The sequence below is a fragment of the Trachurus japonicus genome, chromosome 21 (assembly GCF_045865225.1).
Source record: "Trachurus japonicus isolate A0001 chromosome 21, Traja_1.0".
Classification (NCBI taxonomy): Eukaryota; Metazoa; Chordata; class Actinopteri; order Carangiformes; family Carangidae; genus Trachurus; species Trachurus japonicus.
The window spans coordinates 33621433-33646770 of NC_140927.1; the positions used below are offsets into that span (position 1 = coordinate 33621433).

At 41.5% G+C, this 25338-nt stretch overlaps 2 protein-coding genes across 2 annotated transcripts in view; one reads left to right on the forward strand and one right to left on the reverse strand.

The window, feature by feature from the left end:
- Positions 1-25338, reverse strand: part of LOC146965605 (MAGUK p55 subfamily member 4-like) — a 245620-nt gene that overhangs the window by 194992 nt on the left and 25290 nt on the right. The window lies entirely within an intron of this gene.
- Positions 13406-14175, forward strand: LOC146965635 (olfactory receptor 4C15-like). The gene is given in 2 exon segments (XM_085766342.1): positions 13406-13418; positions 13421-14175. Coding segments are annotated over 2 exon segments (768 nt in total).

Sequence of the window (25338 nt, forward strand, 5' to 3'; positions counted from 1 at the left end):
GTCAGGAAAACCAGCGATCTCATGAAATGCTCCTGCAGTTTACTAAACCAGGGTTTCCCGCAGCGCTTTCCTGTTAAGGCGGCCGCCTTAACAACAAAGAGCTGCCGCCTAAACTAACATCTTAAAAAAAAAAAAAATGTAGCGATATTCGCCGCCGCCGCCCGGCCCCCCCCCCCCCCCCCCCGTCGGACGATGGCCGCATCCTGTCACACACATACACACCACAGAGAAGCGCGCACGCATAACAGCAGCGCGTGTTGAAAGCGAAACTTTAATACGGCACGGCGCGTCCCCCCCCGTCGATCGTCCCCCCCCCCCTCCGTCAACAGATCTCCGCGCTCCCCCCCCCCCCCGTCGACAGGTCAGACACCACCTTAACTAACACATTTTCTGGGGGAAACACTGCTAAACACAAGTGACTGAGGAGAAATCATAGGCATATTACTGCTGCGAACGCTACTTTATGACCATCAATACCGCTGGCATGGTTCGGCTGATGGAGGGATGTGAAACACCGGCCCGATCTCCCGCTGACAGGTCCCGGTGACGGGGGAAAAAAAGAATAAAAAACACTCCGCCGCGGAGATCAGCTGCACCTGGACAGGTAGCGGAGCCCCCCCCCGGTGTCCGGCAGAGAGAGAGACTGAGGAGCCGTCCGGCCATGCTCTAGTCTGGTGCTGCAGATGTTGGAAGTTTGTGTGTGTGATCTACAATAACAGGTCTGTCTGTCATTGACTGTTTTTTGGTGTACGCAAGTTTGATAAATGAGGGCCCTTGTGTGTAAAGTTTTATATTTCTTCATGCGAGAAAGTAACTGTTTGGATGCCAAATATACGGCCAGTTTATGCAAATGACGGCTGTTTAGAAGTTTGCTCCGATGTTTCTCGGAGAGGTGAAGCTTTTCTTTTTTTCGGAGAAGTGAAGCTCCACCTGTGGAGCAACGACCGGGACATCACAGAGACAGCAGCCGGTCTGCAGAGCTGCTCGGTCGGCCAGCCTCTGTCATCGATCCTGGGGGACAAAACGATCGCTAATTAACTTACCCGCAGGTTTTTAGAGGTTTACCACCGGCTGGTTAAATTATTTTTAGGAGATAAATGTTGGTCTCATTGATGAAATCTAACAATAGTGGCAGTTAGGGATGGATATCGTTAGGATTTTATCGATACCCATACCCATACCGATACTCCTTATCGGTACAGATACTTATCGATACTCTTATCGATACTACAACATGTAATTTAGTGTAAAAAATAAAGATGTTAAAAGATTCAACCGTTTTTTTTGTTTTTTGTTTTTTTTATTTGGGGGGTAACACCAGCAACATGATAAAAAAAAATTGACAGCAGAGAAGAACACCTCCTTTAAACCCTGAGCAAGTGAACAGTTAACCTGCAGGAGCTGCAGTTAATCTTTCATCATGATAAAATAGGATCTCCATCAATGGTTCTTGATGAATATTTTGCTTTTTTACTTATTGCTCTGACTCACAGTTCACGTCAGCTCAGGTGATCTGCAGGTTGTTGTTTCACTTCACTGCTACGACGCTGCGCCCCGTGTGTGCGTCACACACACACACACACACACACACACACACACACACACTGTAACGCTGCATCTACAGCAGCGGGTCCATGCAGTATAAACGACACAAGTAGCTCAGTGTTTCCACAGTCTGAGTTTTCTCCTCCTTTCTTACCGGAGTGACATCAGGTCGCTCTGACTGCACTCTGCTCCTCAGCAGCAGCAGACATGAAGCTGCTGGAGCCTCCTCTGTCTCCTCACTGACCTGCTGCTCTACTGGACACTCAACCCTCCACTTCCGACATGAATTAAAGTAGGTACTTTGCTGGGTCTCCGGTGCGAGGCTTCAAACACATGACGACCCGACACACACGAACGGACCGGGCCGGACTCGTCTCGCTCCACACGCGCCGTCAGGCCGTGTGTCGGATTTGATAGCGCAGCGCAGAGAGACGCTGCTGAGACTTGCCGTGGCTCGCCCGGTCCAAGTGCTGATTAGCGGCAGGGACCAGCTGCGGTGACCGCCATGTAGCGGTTCCCTGGCGCTGACGGATCCGGTGGAAATTGGGGGGTGACAAGCTGCTGTGGCGGCAGTGTCATTATTACGTGACGGTTAGGGAGACGTTCAAAAAGTACCGATAAGAGTACCGTTTGTCCAGAATCTTAACGATACTCTGGTTCCGACCCAATTATGAGCCAGTACCAAAAAGTACCGGTCCACGGTATACATCCCTAGTGGCAGTAGCAATAGTTAGTCTGAATGTAAAGTGAAGCTTCATGTGTGTATTGGACAGAGGAGCAGCGCTGCCTCGGGGCTCTGTATGTACAGAAATCACCACATCTACATCAATAAATAAATGTTTTACAATGAACACATCAGTCTGCATTAAATTGTATTATTATTATTATTATTTATTTATTAAATTATGTTATATAATATAGTTACGGTACACAGCAAAGATACTTCACTACTCTACCGTCTTTGGTTACGGTTAGACGTCAGGGTCTGACGTCGGCTACCCAAATCTCAGTTTTTTTTAAACGGTCAGCATCGACAACCGTAGCATAACAAACCAGTGTGGCTATCGTCTCCATGGCTACCATCAGAGACGGTTTATACAAAGTACGTCAGATCACGTTTGATCACGCAAGATTTCTGGCGTGGGGGATGAGATTCTAGTGTGTCATCAGACAAATCGATGTGTGTGTGGTGTGCTGTATTTGGAATATTGGAGCACACCACACACAACACGATCAAAACTGTTCAAAGTGTGTGGGGTCTCTCACACATAAAAAATTGGTTGAGATGTATCAAATCTTTATGTGTGTACCAGGCTTAAGATGTTCGTCTGACAGGTTGTTTACTCATTGGAGACCACTACTTAAAGCAGAAGTAAGCGATCCGGTCGTTTTCGCTAATGCTGCGTTCGAGGCAGGCTTTTGAAATCGTAAATTACAGCTTCAAGTCACAACTTACGACTTTGTAGCGTTCCAGGCAACCCACTCGTGTTTTTCCGACCTGTTTTACCTGTGAAAGTCACTATAACGGCCACTCGTAACTTCCGACCCGTGAACTCGTACCAGATCGAACTGATACAACTTCACAGGACGGAAAAACACGAGTCTACGAGTTTCCTTGAACGCACCATAACAGTCCTCGTCCCTACGTCGCCACATTCACGGCGTCCCTTGGCTGCACACACAGCCCTGCATGCCGTTCTCTCTCCTCATTGGATAAAAACTGTAGGATATGATAAATGTTTTCTCCTGGGCTCAGAGCAGAGCAGAGTGACTGAGAGACCCGTGTTTCGGTCCAAACACTCTATGTAAGTGATTGCTGTCGGAAGATATAACTATTTAAGACTTATATTAACACAAATATATCACTTACTTCTGCTTTAACCATCTTGATAGGCTACCAGCTCGGGAAGTTTCTCTGGAAGGACCCACTATGTGGTCATATCTGAACACGCCCCCCAAGATCTGTTAACCCTAAAACACTCCATTGTTGTTTATTAAAGTTCGTAAAATAATATTGCTGTATTCCTTTCCACTTATAGGGTAAGTGTACCTATTAAGCCCACCAAATCTGCTTTTCAGCCATTTTTAATATATACCACCCCAATTTAAGTGAAAACATTTTAGTTCAAATGATAGTCTATTGTCTAATTTGAAGTGTCAATCGTTCATTTATAGCAATTTTTATTGTTTTTATTGTTTAATTTGTCAAAATATACCAAAAATCTGGCATGGGCTTAATGGGTACTTAATGTACCCTTTAAGCCCATGGGTGTTCCAAATAAGCCCACTTCATGATTTGTTGATAAATACATATATATATTTAAAAATCTTAAAAATCCAAACTTATTCTATTAAAATATGTAATCTCTTAGCTCTCAATAGCTATTTTCATTTTGTCTCCACTCCTCTCCTCGGCCCTGTAAACGGCATTTGAAATAGGCATGATCGGCCTATTTGCTGTGTTGTCAACACAGAAAAAGCTAAACTTACAACATGTCTTCTTTGGAATGTAGCCAAAAAACTATTCATGAACAAAATAAAAATTAGAATGGAAATTACTCTTCGGTACTTAAGCTTTCAATATCTGTTGTCATTTTGTCTGTATCTCCATCCTACATTATACAATTGGCATTTACATTTGGCCAAATTTTCTGGTCCAGCCAGCTGGTTGAAAGTGTTTTTATCTAGATTTCTGAAGACCCAATGACTGAGAGAAAGACAGTTTCCTGGTTCAATACTATTTTAAGGATAATAAATTAATCAATTTCAGTATTTACAACTAAACAAATAACTTTTTAAACATAAAAACACAGCTTAAATAGAAACAATGAATAAAATGAATGAATTGGCCGATGCAATATCACTAATATTTAAATTTGGGTATTTAATTATCTGAATTATGAAGCTGATTGATTAGGTGAGGTCAAACTTAGGCAGGAAAATGGTTCAAAAGTCAAAAGGAAGAAACTCTCCATTGAAACACAACCAGTGGGCTTAATGGGAGCAGGTGGGCTTAAAGGGAACATCAGTGAATTACTGGTTAAAAATCTGAATATTTTTATTCTACACACATGGCATTTAAAAACAACTACATGACATGAATCTATATAAGCTGCACTAACATAACATGAAAAGTATTAATTGATCATGTATTTAAGTAATTAGCTATACTCATTTACATCTGCCCTAAATGGTGTGATTTTTTTGCTACTGTCCCCTTTAAGCCCACTTGGTAAAAATGTTAATTAAAAAATAAATAAAGATAAATATTCATATGTATTATCAATTTAACAATAAAATAGGATATTCTGCATACAAAAATGTAAACTATCCATGTTTATCATGCTTTATGTCATGGCAATGAACAATGCTATGCAGTGGCTGTGTGCAGTGGCATGTGGGCTGTTTGCTAGCATGCTAAAATGCATATTTTGAATTCAAAAGAAAAACTATTTCTAATTCTAGAAAAATTCTAACACATGTTTTATTTAAAGCACTAATCTCTTAAATTTTGGTAACAAATGAGTTCTTAGCTAAAGTCGGAGTAGAAATATGGAATAAATATTGTTTTTTCAGGGCATCAAAATCACTGAAGTTTTTTTGCAACTTCTTCGGGAGCAGCAGGCACATGTCACACATATGCTTCGATAACTCAAGATTGACAAATCTGATTTGCTTAGAATAAAAAGTATAATTTATGTAACAAGCTGCTTCATTGGAAGAACCATGAACCAGCAAAAATGGTGATGTAGTTTTTTTTTAATTTGACTCAGAAGTCACAAGTGGGCTTATATGGTACGTGGGCTTAATAGGTACACTTACCCATATCTTTTATTTTATCTGCTCCAACAGAAATCTTCCCCTATGATACTTTGAGTTATAGGGCTCTTATTTCGTAGACCAGGGGCCTCATGTATCAATACTTGCGTGGATTTCATACTGAAACATGGCGTACGCCAGAATCCAGAAACTGTCGTACGCACAAAGAAAATCTGATGTATCAAAGTGTGCGTCCTGGAATCTACCTCGCCCCGACTGTAAGTGACTTTTTTCTTTTTTTTTTTTTTGTTTGTTTGTTTTGTTTTGTACCCCCCCCCCCCCCTCGCCCACCCTAATTTTTTTTTATTTTATTTTATTATCCCCTTCTCCCTTCCACGTATTTTTTTTTTTTTTTTTTCTTCTCCCCCTCCCACACTTTCAACTTGCAGTCCATAGACCCCCCCCCCCCCTCTCCCTTGGCATACCACGGATCATGGAGACGAAGAACTGAGAATTGATGTGTGCCACCCAGCTGATTATATTGCAGGTTTAATAACTATGTATCTTTTCGGTAACGGTCTTCGACTGCCTTAGCATCGCTTTCACCCACCCATCGCGGATAGAAGATGGGGCTTGCCTCATCAAATTGTTTTTTTTGTTTTGTTTATGCCACCTGGCGTAATATTTGTGTTGTTCCTTGTCTTTGTGTGTTCTCCCAGCCCCCCCCCCCCCCAACTGTTCACTCCATACCCCAGACCCCTACATGTGCAGTATCCAGTATCTACGTATGCATGCAAAGCATCAGCTGTTGTTCTTTGTCCATGTGCTCTTACTCACTGCTCATTTTTTCTCTCTTCTCCCTTTTTTCTTTTGAATAAATGGTGATTAATGCTATAAAAGTGACCTCATGGAATGTAAACGGAATTCAGAATACTGTTAAAAGATATAAGATCTTGTCACATCTAAGGGCACTTGACACTGATATAGCAATGTTACAGGAAACCCATCTTAATATGGAAGAATCACTTAAATTAAAGCAAAGATGGGTGGGCCAAGTGTTCTCCTCCCCAGGCTCTAGAGGGTGTAGAGGTGTGAGCATTTTGATCTCTAAGAAAATCTCATACAACCTAATTGATATGGAGATGGATAAAGAAGGCCGATATCTGATATTATTTGGCAATTTGCAGAACGAAAAATGCACAATGGTTAACATTTATGCTCCCAATTCTGCTCAAGCATCTTTTTTATCCCCTATTATACCCCGCTTGGCACGGCATGCTAATCATCCCATCCTAATGGCGGGCGATTTCAACCTAGTCAGAGATGCCCTGATAGATCGCTCGGGATACCCTCTTCCAGTTGATAGATCATTGTCAAGTGCCTTTAATGAGTTGTTAGAATCACTGGCTTTGTCTGATGTATGGCGATTATTGAACCCTCACTCTCGGGAATATACAGTTTACTCAAAGGTGCACAATTCATATTCTAGAATTGATTATCTCCTATTATCCAATTCTCATGTAGAAAAGGTTATCAACGCTGAAATATATAGTATAGTCCTATCGGACCATGCTCCCCTTGCAATTATAGTCTGCCTAAGTCCTATTGTTAATAAACCGAAACAGTGGAGATTCAATAATGCACTTTTAAAAGATGACACCTTTGTCTCCCACATTAAAACCAGAACAGAGGAATTTATATCTATAAATACAGCCTCTGTTTCCTCTATACAAACTGTTTGGGAGGCCTTCAAAGCCACCTGTCGAGGTTGGATAATTAGCTACGCATCAGCAAAGCACAGGGAAGCTGTGGCAAAGAAAGTTAAATTACGTAATGAACTTAGATCATTGGAATTGCAACACATGCAAGACCCCACTAACCAAGTGTTAAAGAGCTCTGTCCTCTCAATAAGGGCCGACTTACAACTAACAATACATGAGGAGACTGCATTTGCCCTGTACAGGCTTCGTAGGAAACACTTTGAGTGTGGGGACAAAGCTGGAAAGAAGCTTGCTCTACAGCTTAAACAGCTTGAGAGCAAGCAGTGTATCCCAGCTATAAAGAATGCTAAAGGCACAATCATAACGGATCAAAAGCTAATCAGTGATGCTTTCAGAGAGTTCTACTCAGAACTATATCAAAGTGAGTGCCTAGCCCAAAATCACAACTTGGATAGTTTTTTAAGGAATGTGTCACTCCCTGTATTAAGTGTTGCTCAGGTAGATGAACTGGAGAATTCCATTACAACCAAGGAAATTGTGACAGCTGTAAAATCACTATCATCTGGCAAGAGTCCAGGAGAAGATGGATTTACAAGTGAATTTTACAAATGTTTTCTGGATGCATTACTACCTTTGCTGGTTGAGTTGTACAACGACATGATTGAATCTCAGTCAATGCCATTGTCAATGCGTACAGCCATAATATGTTTACTTCCTAAGCCCGGTAGAGATCATCAATTAATGGGCAATTATAGGCCTTTAAGTCTCTTAAACAATGACTACAAAGTGTTTGCAAAGCTCCTTGCTCTTCGCATGGAAAAAGTAGTTCCCTCTCTTGTAAACCTGGACCAGGTGGGATTTATAGCTGGCCGCCAGTCTGCTAACAATATGAGAAGACTGTTCCAGGTAATGCACAGAGCAGGCTCACTTCAGCGTCCAGCGATGGCAATATCGCTGGACGCTGAGAAAGCCTTTGATAGAATAGAATGGCCATATTTATTTAATATCTTATCTAGATTTGGGTTTGGTCAGGTATGTATGAAATGGTTTAGAACACTTTACTCTGACCCAGTCTCCATGATTAGAAGCAATAATATATTATCTGAGCCCTTCCAATTGTATCGAGGGACACGACAGGGTTGTCCAATTTCCCCCTTAATTTTTATCTTGGCTCTCGAGCCTTTAGCCTGTGCCATATGCGCTAGCTCTAACATAAAGGGTATCCCTATGGGTGGCCACCAGTTTAAAATGAATTTATTTGCTGATGATATTTTATTGACTCTAATTGACCCCCTTCAATCCATTCCTAGAGTATTGGAGACAATTAAAACCTTTAGTCTGCTCTCGGGCTATAAAATAAATGGGGGTAAATGCGAAGCCTTACCATTAAACCCCTTTACTCACTCGTCTCATTTGGGCTCAGCCCCATTTATTTGGAAACCTGAAGGTATTAAATATTTAGGTATAACGATTAAAACACCAATCAATAAGATCTTTGATGCCAATGGTCCAGGTTTACTTAAAATAATTAAAGAAGATTTGAAAAGATGGTCAACTTTACCCTTATCATTATGGGGCAGGGTAGACATATTAAAAATGAATGCTCTGCCAAGACTAGCCCATGTAATATCATCTATTCCCCTTCAATTCCCTCAATATTGGTTTAAAGATATACAATCTATATTCTCTACATTTTTATGGAAGAATAAAAAACCTAGAATCAGTTATAAAAAGATGTCCATGCTGAAGAGTAAAGGAGGTCTAAGTGTTCCTGATATGTATTTATATTATCTCGCATACAATGCCAGATTTCCCATTGTATGGGGATATAGCTCTAAAACCTGTAAGCCAAATTGGGATTGGTTAGAGGAACAGATAATTAAAGATCATAATAAACATATATCCCTGCCATCATTATGGTACTGTCCTAAAGATATGGCTGGTATAGACAATCCAATAATTAGGTGCTCCATTGGCATAGTAAAGCTTGTGCATAGAAGGCTAGGCATTGTGGGGAGTTCTCTTCCCTCCTGCCCACTATGGAGTAACCCTCTTATTTCAGCAGGCGGCCTCCCTTTAAACATCTCTGCTATGAAAAATGGTGGATTGCATACATTAGGGCAAATTGTGAAGGATAACACCATGATACCTTTCTCTGAAATGTTATCAAAATTTAACATGAATAACTCAAGTTTCCTCTCCTATCTCCAGCTCAAGGCTGTTATTACCAAAATATCCTCAAAAGGAGCAAGTGTGTGTAGTCAGGAACACTTAGACAAAACGTTAAAAAAACTTGTGGGTGGAAAAGGTCTGGTCTCAGGCATTTATAAATTATTACTCCTATCCTCCTCTAATTCCAACATTAGGGCTCAGTCAAGATGGGAGGAAGATTTAGGTATCTCACTTCCCCAGCAGGAATGGGACAGAATCTGGAATAGCTCTGTATCTTTTACCAAATGTGCACGTTTTAGGATTATCAACTTTAAAATCTTACATAGGGCCTATATCACGCCTTACAAGCTAAACAAAATGGATAACTCTGTATCACATCTATGCTGGCATGGGTGTGGGCAAGTAGGCACCCTGGCCCACTCCCTCCTGTTTTGTCCTGCTGTCAAGGCTTTTTGGGATGCAGTCAGAGACACATTGTCTCAAATCTTAAATATTGAACTGACTCTTTCTCCAGCTACATGCCTGTTAGGTGTTCAACCGTCTGGCATGAACTCTTTAATTGCGCAAAAAATTGTCTCACTTGCTTGTCTTACAACTAAACGTACAATACTAATGAACTGGAAAGTTAGAAAGCCCGACTGTTTCAACATGTTGAAATGGCTGGATGAATTCTTAAACCTTGTAAGCATGGAAAGGGCTGCATCCGCCTTGTTGGACCTTCACAGGAGGGAGGACGGCTTATGGGACATAATTAGAAACTTTATGACAGCACCTTGCCCTCACCCCACCATAATGTTGTCCCATTGATTCAAGACCAGAGGTGGCAAGTAACGAAGTACAAATACTTCGTTACTGTACTTAAGTAGATTTTTCAGGTATCTGTACTTTACTTGAGTATTTATTTTTCTGACGACTTTTTACTTTTACTCCCTACATTTATACGCAAAAATATGTACTTTCTACTCCTTACATTGTAAAAACAGGCTCGTTACTTTTTTTTTTGACACGACGTAAAAGCACCGGTAAAAGACGTGACAAACTAGAGAGGGGAAGAGGGAGAAGAAGAGGGAGGGGGGGGGGGGGGCGGTAGAGAGAGAACCGAGTTACCAACTTGTATACTGCAACATGGAGGCAGCAGCATGGAGGAAGGAAGCGATGGTGGTCGGACTATCTGACGGGGGAGGGGGGGGGCGAACACTGTACAATCAGCGCATTTACCGTTTACGAGGGGCAAAAGCAACCTGTCCATGTGCCCGTGCGTGTGCGCGCGTGTGTGTGCGCGTAATTGTACGTGGGTGCGACCGCACGCGAGAGAGACGGCAGGTGGACTGACTGGCAGATGAGAGGTGGTGAAACGCTGTTTAAAAATTATTATTATTATTATTTTGTGAGAGTCTGTGGCGGCCCAAACGTTGGGAAACACTGCCTCTGGTCAGTTCAATCTTGATTATTCTGTCTGAACTTTTTTTGTTTAACAAAATTATCAAATTATGTGGGTTTCATTAACGGCAAAAATTCATTTTTACTTTTTACTTTTACTTTGAAAGTACATTTCAGAGCCTGTACTTTCTTACTTTTACTTGAGTAAAGGAGTTGAATCAGTACTTCTACTTTTACCAGAGTAATTTTTTACACATGTATCTGTACTTCTACTTAAGTACAGAATATGAGTACTTTTGCCACCTCTGTTCAAGACTGACAATTTTGTACTGCACCCCTTCTCTTTACGGTCAGATAACACCATGAAAAACTGTGAGGAAGAGCAATTTAACCAAATTTGAGTTGAAGGTGCTCCTCGATAAAGTTGAGCCGTGTAAACATCTTTTTTTTTTTTTTTTTTTGCCGTCCTCCGGCACCATCACAAAGGGGGTGGGAGAGTGTGTGTGTTATATAAAGGTGAACGTGAGGCGGAGGACCGCTGTCATCCCAAATGAAAGCAGACAATGTACTCGATAATTAAATTATGTGAAATGGATTTATGATTGTCATTTGCCTTTTTTATACACAGATCGCGTAGTAAATAAATGCAGAAGTGCGCCAGGGAGGCTGATAAAGACACATGTCCAACTTTACGTATGTGTTTATTGACATTAAGTAGGCTACTTCACACAGCGTGTGTAGTTTAACCAGCAAAAAAAGAAAGTCACTGACAGTGTGATATCTGGGCGGACATGCTCAGTGTGCATCGGGGGTTATAGGACAATTAAACAAATACATTTACTTTGCAGTGCCAGCCTGTAATCTGTTCCCAACTATGCTGAATGAATGAATCGTGCGCTGAACCAGCCATCTCGCCTCAATGTTTGTTAATATGTGATGCATCTGTACATTCACTTCGCACTGCAGCATCTGCAATATCTTAAAACTAAAGCTGACGGTACCACTTTGCGCGTGCTTTTATATCCACCTATCTAATTGCAACACGTGGATGGGTTGTTCATAAATGTGTCTCTGATGTGCACATTACTCTGAGGACTAATTGTTTTCACATTATTAACAGTTTCACAGCTTCACCTCTAAGTGTCGCCAAAGGAACAATAGCTGTAGAAACGTGCGTACGCCAGCTATGGAGTTGGCGTGGGCCACCGCACTTTTCCACGGTCATTTCACTTTTGATACATCTGAACGTTGGCGTGGAAAATGACGTACGCCACTTTTTTGTGCGTACGCAACATTAATACATGAGGCCCCAGGCCCTGCGCCGCGCCAACGGGGTGTGTCCAGGCACAGTTTGCAATTTTTGCTCTGACATACTGAGAACTACCCAGTGTAAAAAAAAAACAAAACACACACCCCTTTGCCACTAATAAAGACACTCATTTTAGGTAACCTATATTTAAACCCGTGTGCACAGATCACAACATAAACAAATACCATAACGGGAAGGAAATCAGAAACAGCTGTGTGTAAAGGACGCATGGCCGTCTGTCTTCTTCTTTCTTTTGAATTTGCTGAGATGGGAGATGCCAAATATATGCTCACTATCTGATGCTGAGGCTGTTTGTGGTTGGCTGAGATGATAGTTTGTTTGCTTTTAGTTTCTTGTTGTGGCCGCGTGACGATGCGGCCGCTCGCTCGCAAATAAATTAATAAGTAAATAAATAATAAAGTGGATCATCACAACGGTGGATGGCATAGTGTCAACACAGCAGCGACATGAAGTCATCCACCCTCACAATCCTGCTTTTGGGACATCCACGGCTTTTTAGTCCCAGTCTGTCCCTGGTTTCATCTGTTAATTCACTCTGTTAAGTTTCCATTACGCATGCCGACAGCCTTTGATATCTCATCAGTGTGACGGGACAATTGATATAGATATAAATGTATGTGCTGATTCAGATAGTTACATTAAATAGTGGTTTTGTGATCATTTCCTATTGTATTTAATGTGCCTGGAACTGTGGAAACCTGCCTGTGAGGTCTTGGTGACATGTGCGCACTGTGCGTCATCAGTCAAATTACCACTGCGCCGGCTGCACTTCGCCTTGCGCTGAGAGTAGACCAGATTGGAGCTGGCGGGCTTTCGGCGCACTCTGGGCACAAAATTGTCACTGCGCCAAGCTGAATCTGTCAACACCTCCCCCTGCTGCGCAGCCACACCCATCTCGGCGCGCCTCCGTCTACCAAATTACCAAATTCGCTGCGCAGGCACTGCATTGGATGAAATTACCACTGTGCCGGCTTCGCCATGCTGCGCCACCCTGCGTTGCGCCACAAAATTAGAGCCCATAATCTGAGGAGCATGTTTATAGAACTCTAAAAATTTATAAAGCACCATTTGCGTCAGGCCTCCAGAGTTGCTGCTGACGCTGAAAGCAGTTCTTGATGGAGGGGTTAATGAGATCCATGGAGGACGTAGGAGTCTCATAAAATCATTCCAGCGACTCACTCAATTCACTTTCTCACATCTGTGGATGAAATTTAATTTCATGGTCAGGTATCTGTGAAGGAATAAGGCACTGTCTTTGTAATTTTAACCCTCATAGTCCAATTTATATTTTCTTTTTTTTTTTTTACCAGGTATACAAGCTGTGTGGTAAATCCTTTAATGGATGGCACGTCAAATATGACATATATAATTCTTGGTGGGTATGTGGAAGTAAACAAGTTTAGATATATTTATTTTTTAGTCATGTTTACAGTTTATATTCTAATAATTTTCTGTAATTTAACAATTGTGAGTCTGATCTGGATTAATCAAAACCTTCATGAGCCGATGTACATTTTTATCGCAGCTTTGTCACTGAACTCAGTTCTTTTCAGTAACGTCATCTACCCAAAGCTTTTCATTGACTTTTTATCTAAAAAACAGATCATATCTTACTCAGCTTGTCTTTTTCAATATTTCATATATTACTCTCTGGCTGGTTCAGAGTTCTTACTGTTGTCAGCCATGGCCTATGACAGGTATGTGTCTATATGTAAACCTCTGCAATATCCAACTATCATGAGGAGAAGCACAGTGAGTATTTTCCTGGGTTTAGCTTGGATCCTTCCTGCTTTACATGTTGTGGTGCCAGCTGCAATGAGCAGAAATAAGAAGCTCTGTAACTTCAGTTTGAAAGGAATTTTTTGCAACAATTCAGTCTTGAAACTTCACTGTGTGAGTTCAAAACTGATCTCAGTTTATGGTCTGATTGTTTTGATTAACGTTGGACTTGTTCCTGTGCTTTTCATTTTATTCACGTACACAAAGATTTTTATCATAGTGTATCGCAGCAGCAGAGAAGTGAGGAAAAAAGCTGCACAGACCTGTTTACCTCACCTGTTGGTTTTAATCAACTTCTCCTGTTTGTGTACATATGATATCATTATAGCTCGACTGGAATCTAATTTTCCAAAAACTGTGCGTCTAATTATGACTTTGCAAATGGTTTTGTATCATCCTCTCTTTAATCCAATCATATATGGGCTGAAAATGAAAGAAATATCCAGACACATCAAGAGGATGTTGTGTCAAATGAAACAAGCTAAATAATGTACAGTCACTCTGAAATAATCATGCACAGATCAGATGTATTTCATTTAAGTTAACCTTTGAATTTCTTTACATGACCAATACACAGTAAGGATTATCATCATTTTAAACATTGTACTGATTTATCATGAATTTATTGCTCCTTATAACTATTCATCTCCTACAGGTTTAGAGGGAGTCTGTTCCCACCAATCACAATTATAGTTACTGCAATATCATAATGTTTCTGTGTAATGATGAAGTGAAGTACAGACCATCTTATGCATAGATACTGCCTCCAATATATGTTTTGCACATTGTGTAATTGCGTTTATGTGTTTCCCTTTGTGAACCAAGGCCTGGGAGGGCCCTAATGTTTTCTGTGAGATGTAAGAAACAAATAGACAATTAAAATGAACTAAACCAAATTCTTCTTACTGTAAAATTATTATCTCATTGTTCATACCCAGATAATTATCATTAGCTTGTCTGATATGGGTCTGTAGCACCGACAGGTGACAGATTAACTAACCCTCTGGGTGCCATTTCTATAAATGAAGACACAATAATCTGTGTCTTTACTCACAGACACTAGGGATACTTTTCACATTTAGACCAATATAGTACCGATACCTGGTTCATGGGAACTGGTTCTGGTTTACAATAGTACCTGTTGTTGGTACGTTTTTGTGTGTATGTGGTAATTTAAGTTGTTTTGAATATAAAAAAGTAAAACTTGAGAATTTTGAATATTTAGCATAATGAGGGGTCTTCCTTATTGATAATAGTGGGATCGGAGTGTGCAGAGAGAGGAGTAGCTGTTCACAGAGTGGAGTTTTCAACTGGCCTGAAAATTAAAACCCGACCTGCGTGTGTCAAAGCCCGTTCTGATTCACTAACATGAATTTTGGTCTGAACCCGGAAAAGGAAGCCCGAGGCCTAACACAACCCGAGTCATTTATATTTTCGGCCTGAACCAGCGTGTCCAGTCAGGTCGACCGGCTCGCCCAGCCCATTGAGACAGATCCATTATCAATATGTTTGTGAGAGATAGAGAGCGGGGAAAGAAATCTATGTTTGAAATGTATGTTAGATACAAATACTTGAGTGTCCCAACAGTACCCCCTCCCAGCAGGCCTTTACTGAGCTGCTGTCCCACTGTGGCACATGGAGGTTTATTGAAGCAGCAGGTATGGGATGTGGAGAGGTGGTTTTAACCATGAGGTGATTATTGTTACTGTCGTACATAAGATCACTGACACTGATACCTTTTTCTTGTTTTGTATCTATGTTGTATATTTTCCTGCCGCTGCGGCACATTGAATTTCCCCCTTGGGGAATCAATAAAGTTTTATTCTATTCTATTCACATGCCCCCTCCCCCTTCGAAACAATGTACAGATGAAACCCGCTATACACGACGTACAGCATGGAAAGGTGGCTGCCCACGGCTCTGTGTGCGTTGCCGAAAAAACTAAGTTCTTTTACCTTCAACTCTGCACTGCCTTAAAAACTAACTTAATAGCTCTGCTCTCCTCAAAGTCCAAACTAGTCTCTCAGATCTATACCAAGCTTGCTTCAACTGGTATTAAACCTCTTCCAGTTCTATATGGCTGGGACAATCTTTTTACAATCTCTTGATCTGGTATGCGACTGGCATACAATATGGATTCATTTATTTTCATCATGGGAATATGTAAACACTATTGTTCCTAAAATTATCGGTAAATCTCTTCCTACCTTTTAAGGAGAAGTGAATCTTAATGGCAGCTTCAACCAGTGGCGTCATTTCAGTTTTAGACAAGGTATGGCAAGGACCAACCCCTCCCTGGGGGGTCCGGGGGGTAGAGCCCCCCGGCTGAAAATTTGTGCGCATTGTAAATTGAAATGCAGCAATCTGGTGTGATTTGAGAGCAAAATCACGAAGCTTTCTGAATTATCACTATCAATGCTATGGATTGGACACAAGCTATGGATTGGACACAAGGGTTCATATAACTTTGGAAAATAAATCATTAGTGGGGTCTGAAAAAGTCAAACAGAGCTGGTAGCTGATGTAATAGTGTGATAAATAATTTCCCAGGACAACTCAAGCTTTTCCAGGACCTTTGACACATTTTCTCAATTTCCATGTGTTTTCCATGACTGGATAACCATTTTCCAGGTTTTTCCAGGACACGTGGGAACCTTGACTCACCTTCTACAAAGATTTTTAACAAGTATTTTCTTGTTAAAATCCATTTGTAAATAATCTCTGAAGACAAATGAATAGGCTATTTTAAGTTTATCCACTCCGTAAAAGGTGTCTGTATCCTGTCTTAATTTCTTTTGTGTCAACAAATTATTGCAAAATGAGTTCATTCACTGCTAATTTACAGTACATGTTTCTACAGTAAGAACAGCAAAGTTTAACAGCAAAGTCAGAATAAATTTAATCTGGAAACAAATCAAAATTTTCACAACTAAATTGAATGAGTGATTCCTCCTGTTGCTGCTGTGATTCACTACATTCAGGTAGCCTAATGTTAGAGATGGGCTTGCTTGGGACGTTTGTCTCAATTAGAAGTTTTTGTGATTTGTGACAAGATAAACAGCCTCCACACTCACAGACAGCTGTCATTAACCTGTTCTTAACAAGATGACTGCAGCAGCTTCACAGTGTTTCTCAAATAAGAGCTTTCATTTTACTGTGCTCTAAGTAGCTAGTTTTAGCCAAACAAGCACTGAAATATGACTCATATTTAAGCATGTGGAATAAGTGGTAGGCTAAGTTGTTAGCAGGAACCACTGGGAAGTCGTGTTGATGGCTTTATAACTCACGAAGGTTTTAGTCGCTCCACATTCACGTCTGCAGCACATGGAGTTATACAGTCAGTTACATCTATGATGCAGCGGCGTGCACTCGTACACGCGCTCTCACAGACACAGCGCACGGCGCGAGGCAGCCCCGCCCCTAAGTGAGACAGAGAGAGAGGAGCAGCAGAGAGGAGCAGCAGAGAGGAGCGGGTGAGAAAGAGGCAACACTATCGCGAATCGGTCAGAGAGAATTACAACAGGACACAGTACGCCGTCCCAGTACGCCGTAAAAAGTCCCGGTACGCCAGGGGTTAAAATCTATAAGTGCCAGTACTCTGAACGTTTTCTACCAAAGTCAAGGTATGGCGAGTGCCATACACCGCCATACCCAAATGACGCCACTGGCTTCAACTGCAACTAAAAAGTATATTATTAACAACTGGTTTGAACCCGCTATCTCTTTATACTGGAAAGATCTACTGCCAGAATGAATCAATGGTGCTATATTCGACGCCCTTCTGACCTGGTCGAAGGCCATCGAGCATATTCAGGAAATGAAGGTGTCATAGCTTTTATGATAATTATTACTATTATAAGTAGTATTTTTTTAAACATTTTTTTCTCTCTCTCTCTAAATTCTAGGGTTGTCCAATCCTACAGGCCCTATCTGTCTTTCTTGTCTTGTCCGTGGTTGTCTTCATTTTTGTGTCTGTTTAATTAGGGCCACGGGCAATCGCACCGGGCACTGGTCCCAACAGCTATGAAATAGCTGCAGGGACCAGTGCCCGGGCGAAGCCCGGGCACTACTGTTATTGTGTGGATTTTTTCTTCTTATTATTAGTGTGAATGCTGGAAGCATTCACACTATTGTTATTCGGTTCGGCCATTTTCTGCCTTTCTTCGTCATGTAACTAGTCCTTCATACTTTGTGCTATTTCAACAATTCAAATATCAAAATGTTCAGCCTTTTCGGGACAGGTGTGCTATGTCTTTTCTCTTTTCAACTATTCATACTTTTTGCAATATTCAACTATTTCTGATTTTTTTTCCCCATAGAGAATGCATTGGAACAGTCTTGAAACTCTTCAAATCTTCTTACTTCTTTCAGCCTTTAAAGCTCCAGTTGGTAAGTTGACGAAAGTGAAAGTAAACTCCGCGACTTGGTCGGAAATTTCAAGACAATACTCCGTCAGGTCCCTTTATGAACCTCTGCCAAAGAGTTTATAAACCGTCTTTGCCTCTGCCAAGCGCCCCACACACACACAGACACACACAAAGTAGCCATAAACGCACCCACAGAAGATGTAGCGTATCCATAGCACGACGTGTAGGAGCGGCGATTGGCTGCTCCTCCTGCTCCCTCTACCTGACTGGTGGAGAATCGTCGGGCGCGGTGGATTTTGGCAAATACGATTACAGGCTGTAGGTGGAGCCAGAGGAGTTGGATTTTGTCCTAAATTACTCATTTAATGTCTGACCATCAGAATATAGTGACAGTTCCAGCACATATGACTGAATAATTGTTACCAACTGAAGCTTTAAAGCGTCCACATACTTTCAGCTAGAGACTTCATTCAAATCCTGAGCTGTAGACAAACTTCTAATGTATTCATCCTGTATGTACAACTTTTTCATAGCTTGTACCGTTTTTGAGATAAATCCTTTAAAAGCACATGAGGATTTCTGACAAATTTCACACTTTTCAATGAGTGTGTATGGGGTTGGGTCAGAGTGAGTGACATCATCGTTAGAGTGAGAGGGATCGAAAAAACATTCAGGATTTTTTCTGGATAAATTGCCAGCACGGCCACAAATTAAACTCTAGACACATGATTTCCTCACCGGTTTGTAGCCACACTTGTCGTGTCTCATTTAATGTGCTCAAAACAGCAGACAGACTTACAGAATTGTCTCAGTGAGCCTAATTGTCCAGCTAGACCCGCTCCAGTGGCTCATCCACTTCAATATAAAAGTAGGAGCTGATTTTTTTAGAAAAGCAGAAATGCCCCCCTTTTCTACCTTGCGACCCTGAGAAAAGTTTTTGCCCTACAAACATTTAATGCACATCAATGTGCTCAGGAAGGTCTCCTTGCCCAGATGGTCAGGACCACATTCTGATAAGAGGTATGGTTCTCTTTTTCTGGGCTGTTTTGGGAAGCTGCACTGAGCTCAAATCTCTCTGCTCTGCTCTGCTCTGTGTGCAGTTGGTCCAGCTGTAGCAGCCAGCTCGTTATCATGTCTATAAATAGAACAAGTGCAGGTGCAGCTGGCCGCTCGTTAAGATGTTTTTTAAACACAGCCCCACACACACACATGATAAACCAGACTGACAGAGGATGTCCACGCACAAACACAGGCATCACACTCACACACAGACACACACAGACACTCACACACAGTCACACATGCACACATACACAAACAAACAATTCCATTCCATTCTTCATTCTTAGATAATAATTTAAAATATTTTTTAAATGCAGCCAGGGAGCTCTCTGCTGAATGAGCAGCAGGAGAAGGAGCTCAACTTTGTAACTTGCTGTTAAGTGCTTTTAAATTCATTTTAATTCACCAAAAATTGTCACAGGTCACAAAAAAGTCCTCTTCTTGCTTGGTGTGGCTAATTTCTGCACTTTCCTTACTTTTTTTTTAAGCATCATTGAAAAATCTCACATTCATGAAAGTCTCAACCTCTTTTGCACAACACACCACTGTAGTGTAGGGGGTAGGGTGGCCGCTTGCCAACCCCAAGGTCACTGGTTCGAATCCAAGGGAAGAACTCTTGTTATGTTATGTTGAATTCTGCTCTTCTCCACCGCCTTCAATTGGTTACAGGTGTTTGTTATCTCCTTGATTACTCATACCAGTTTGCAGCACATCATCACATTACAATGAATGACAACAGTCTTGAAAGCAGTGTGCTCTCTGTAGCCGAGTGGCAGAGTGAAGGCTTTATGATCATAAGGTCATAGGTTCGATTCCTGCCCCAGGCATTTCACATCATTGCTTGCCTTTTGATTCCAATTATTCAGCTGTCATTGGACAGTCTTTGATTCCTCATAGTATAAAGCTCATTGTAACTCAGGTTCTCTGTGGCCGTATGGTTAGTGTGTTAGGTTACCACTCATGGAGTTGTGGGTTCAATTCCTTCCATGGACATGTTTCTTGTATGCCATTCCGCATGTCTTTGTCAATTTATTCTGCTAATTCAGCATGGTTCAGCATTGGGTTTCAGCATTCACACGCATGTTCCGTTAGGAAATGCTGTTCCAGCATTCACACTATTGTTATTCGGTTCGGCCATTTTCTGCCTTTCTTTGTCATGTAACTAGTCCTTCATACTTTGTGCTATTTCAACAATTCAAATATCAAAATGTTCAGCCTTTTCGGGACAGGTGTGCTATGTCTTTTCTCTTTTCAACTATTCATACTTTTTGCAATATTCAACTATTTCTGATTTTTTTTTCCCCATAGAGAATGCATTGGAACAGTCTTGAAACTCTTCAAATCTTCTTACTTCTTTCAGCCTTTAAAGCGTCCACATACTTTCAGCTAGAGACTTCATTCAAATTCTGAGCTGTAGACAAACTTCTAATGTATTCATCCTGTATTTACAACTTTTTCATAGCTTGTACCGTTTTTGGGATAAATCCTTTAAAAGCACATGAGGATTTCTGACAAATTTCACACTTTTCAATTAGTGTGTATGGGGTTGGGTCAGAGTGAGTGACATCATCGTTAGAGTGAGAGGGATCGAAAAAACATTCAGGATTTTTTCTGGATAAATTGCCAGCACGGCCACAAATTAAACTCTAGACACATGATTTCCTCACCGGTTTGTAGCCACACTTGTTGTGTCTCATCTGATGTGCTCAAAACAGCAGACAGACTTACAGAATTGTCTCTATGAGCCTAATTGTGCAGCTAGACCCGCTCCAGTGGCTCATCCACTTCAATAGAAAAGTAGGAGCTGATTTTTTTTAGAAAAACAGAGATGCCCCCCTTTTCTACCTTGCGACAGCAAGAAAAGTATTTGTCCTACAAACATTTAATGCACATCAATGTGCTCAGGAAGGTCTCCTTGCGCAGTCTCTACCACATTCTGATAACGGTACGGTACGGTTCTCTGTTTTTTGGCTGTCATTAGGAGAGCTGCGCCGAGCTCAAAACTGACTGTTCTGCTCCTGCTCTGTTGTGCAGGTGGCCATCAAGACACACACACACACACACACACACACACACACACACACAACACACACACACACACACACACACACACACACACACACACACACACACACACACACACACACACACACACACACACACACCACACACACACACACACCACACACACACAGTTAACCTACCCACAGTGCCACCCAGTAAAAGGTAAGCAGTTAGTCACCATGGTGCAGGCTGCCACACAGGTGTATTCAATCAGATCATTAGCACATGGAGGGGTTTTGTGGTGATCAACTATTGTACTTGTATTGTTCTGGCTATGTGCTGGTCCATAGAGTCAGAGGAGGTTGGTCCTCCTCTATTTTTTAGAGGCCAGATGAACATCAACATATTTTTTAGAAAGAGTAACTGGTTGAATTAAACCATTACCACATCATTTCATGTCTCCACCAAGTTCACTTTCCTCCTCCTCCTCTTTTTCTCCCTCCTTCCTCCCTCTTCCTCTCCCTCCTCTTCTTCTCCATCCTTCTGCCTTCTTTCTCTCCCTCTTCCTCCTCCTCTTCCTCCTTCTCCTCTTCTTCTCCCTCCTTCCGCCTTCTTTCTCTCCCTCTCCCTCCTCTTCTTCTCCCTCCTCTCTCCTCCTCCTCCTCTTCTTCTCCCTCCTCCTCTCCCTCCTCCTCTTCTTCTCCCTCCTTCCTCCCTCTTCCTCCTCTTCTCCCCCTTCCTCCCTCGTTCTCCTCCTCTCCCTCCTCCTCTTCTTCTCCCTCCTTCCGCCTTCTTTCTCTCCCTCTTCCTCCTCTTCTTCTCTTTCCTTCCTCCCTCCTCCTCCTCTCCCTCCTCTTCTTCTCCTTCCTTCCTCCCTCCTCCTCTTCTCCCTCCTCCCCCTCTTCTTCTCCCTCCTCCTCTCTCTCTGCCATTCAGCCCAATGCAATTTATTTCACAGCAGAGTAGCAGGAGCTCAACTTTTTAATTCGCTGGAATGGGCATTATACTTTGTTTGATTTCATCAAAAAATAGTCACAAGTCACAAAAAAGGTACTCTACTTACTTGTTGTGGCTCATTTCTTTTTTTTTTTTTTAAGTATCATTGAAAAATCTCACATTCATCAAAGTCTCAATCTCCCTTCTCCACAGCTCTGTCTGTAGTCCAATGGGTAAGGTGGCTGCTTGCCAACCTCAAGGTCACTGGTTCAAATCCAAGAGTGGCACTCTTGTTATGTTATGTTGAATTCTGCTCCCCTCCCCCACCTTCAATTGGTTACAGGTGTTCGTTAAGCGCCACAGTTTGCAGCACATCATCACAATCAATGACAACATGTTTAGGTGTGTGCTCTCTGTGGTGAAATGGCAGAGTAAAGGTTTATTGATCATGAGGCCATGGGTTCGATTCCTGCCTCATTCATGTGGTACTTTCTGATAGAGACTTCATTCAAATCCTCATCTGTAGACAAACTTCTAATGGCTCATTTATGCTCTTTTCTTTCTTTCTTTTAAGCATCATTGAAAAATCTCACATTCATCAAAGTCTCAACCTCTCTTCAGAAGTCAGTGACCTCTTATACATGGATTTCTTTTACTCTTCTCTCATTCAATCTAACTATGGTGAAGTGGTTAGGTCAGTGGGCTGATGTACTGAAGGTTGTGGGTTCAATTCCCTCCTTGGACATGTTTCTTGTATGCCATTCCGCATTTCTTTGTCAATTTATTCTGCTAATTCAGCATGGTTCAGCAATGGCTTTCAGCATTCACACCATTTCCATTTTTGGAAATGCTTTTTCTAGTTATTTTTCCACTTCCGGCCGATTTTCGATGCGCTACTAGTCCTGCAACTCGAAGAGTTGCAGGACATATTATATATCAAAACGTGCGTCCTGGTCGGGATCGCTGTGCTATTACTTTTCTCAACAGTTTATGAATTTTTCGCGACGTAGTCGCGAAAAACTGCGCAAAAATTTTGCATGTAAGTCAATGGGACGGGCGAAAAAAAAAGACCGAAAAAGACCAATCATTGGAGTTTAACAAAAGTCTACTGCTCAGGCATACTTTCACCTAGAGACTCCATTTAAACTTTAAACAGTAGACACAAGTCTTGTGTATTGTCGTATTACTCCACGTTTTGATAGGTCATATAGTTTTTGATCAATCCCTGATCAATGACCATGATCATTTTTGGAGAAATTATGAGTTTATAATGGGTGTGTATTGCATGGAATGTTCGTGTCAGAGTGCGTGACATCATCGGTTAGAGTGGGAGAGAGTGAAGAAACATTCTGTATTTTTTCTGGATAAATTGCCACCACGGCCACAATTTACACTCTACAGACATAATTTTTTCAGAATTTGTAAGACAAACTTGTTATCTCTCATGTCATGTGCTCAAAATATCAGAGAGACTTACAGAACTTACAGAATCAGCCTCTGAGTGCGGCCACGTCTGTCCCTGCTCCTCATTGAGTCCAATACAAATATTTTCTGAGAGGAGCAGAACGGCCTGATGTTTTAAAACTGCCAGCGTCGCCAAAATATTTACTGTAGAAACACCAAATCGTACCGAAATTTTCAGTAAGTCCTTAGAGCAACGTTGATCTGTGTTTTGTTCTGATAGGAGTTACCGTTTTGTCATGCTAAGCCTAATTGTGAGGCCGGTTTAGAGGCAGAAAATGGCTGTTTTTCTCCACGTTTCTGTCTGTCTCAGCCTGCGGGGGCCCCTATCGCCGTGGTAACCTCTTTGATCCTCAGGCCAGAGCTCGTTAACTTCATAAACAATCCACCTGGCGCTCGTTTAAATGTTTATAAACACAGACACAGCTAAATCAGACTGACACAGGATGCAGCTACTAACTAACTATGTGTCAAGTCAGTCACACACACACACACACACAGACTCTAGAGCCAGCTTCATGTGATTACAGTCACTCACACACACACACACACACACACACACACACACACACACACACACACACACACACACACACACACACACACACTCTAGAGCCAGCTTCATGTGATTACAGTTACACACACACACACACACACACACACCTACACACACACACACAGTTAACCTAATGTGGTTACAGCTCCTCCATATCAGTGCTTATAGAAAGATGATCATGTGTCTGTCTGATCAGCTCTGTCTTGACCTTAAGATCGTGGGTTTGATTCCCATGTTGACAGAGATGGCACAACCCGCAGTAGCTCCCGTGGCCCATTCAAAATTTCCCGAGAGGAAATTTTCTAGTTTGTTATTGCTGTGTGGTATCAGAGCATCTTTTTATATGATTTCTCCTTTTTTCTTTCCTTTCATTCTTGTCTTTTTTATTAATCATTTTTCTGTCCGGGTAATATGACCCAAAAGTGTATTAATGACCCCCAGTCAGGGGTGTAGCACCAAATTCTGGGCCCTGTACACTCTCAATGTCAGTGGGCCCCTATCCATGCCCGCGAGGCGCGTGAGAGAAAAAAAAAAGGGGGGGGGTGTATTTATACAATCAACTACAATCAGATCAGATTATATTGATGAGTGGTTCTGAATTGATGCATTTGGCCTACTTGTGCTCAAATACCTAAAACATTAGGCTACATCTGGTTTGTGTACTAACATTTTTTTTTTTTTTTTAAACTTTCTTTTTAATTTTTAATTTACATTGACAGCAAGACAAGCTCATCAGAAAAACAACACAAATGTACAGCCTTCCGCTGTCGCGAACACAACATACAACACAAAATAATACTACATAATATAATAAGAACCAAAAACACAAAAGACAGGAAAAAGAAAAGAAAAGAACAAAAAAAAAAAAAAAAAAAGGGTGTGTGTGTGGGGGTGTTGTCTTAATTTACACCAACACTTATTATTGAAGGCCACTCGCATCCAAAAAACATACTCAGGGGGGTCCACTCTTTAACAAATTCATCTAAGGTTCCTTGCACCACATGAGATAGTCTTTCATAAGGAACAATTGATAACAGTTTCTCATACCACATTGCTAACGTAGGCGGGTGCTCGTCAAGCCAAGCATGCAAAATTGACAGACGTGCGGCATACAACATAATATTCAACAATTTACCCGTTTGACCAGACAAAGACAAAAGATCGATACCAAGAATACACTGTTTAGGATCCATTACCATTTTAATGCCAAGGAACTTCTCTATCTCTGTTTGGACAGTAGACCAGAATATTTTAATCAATGGACAT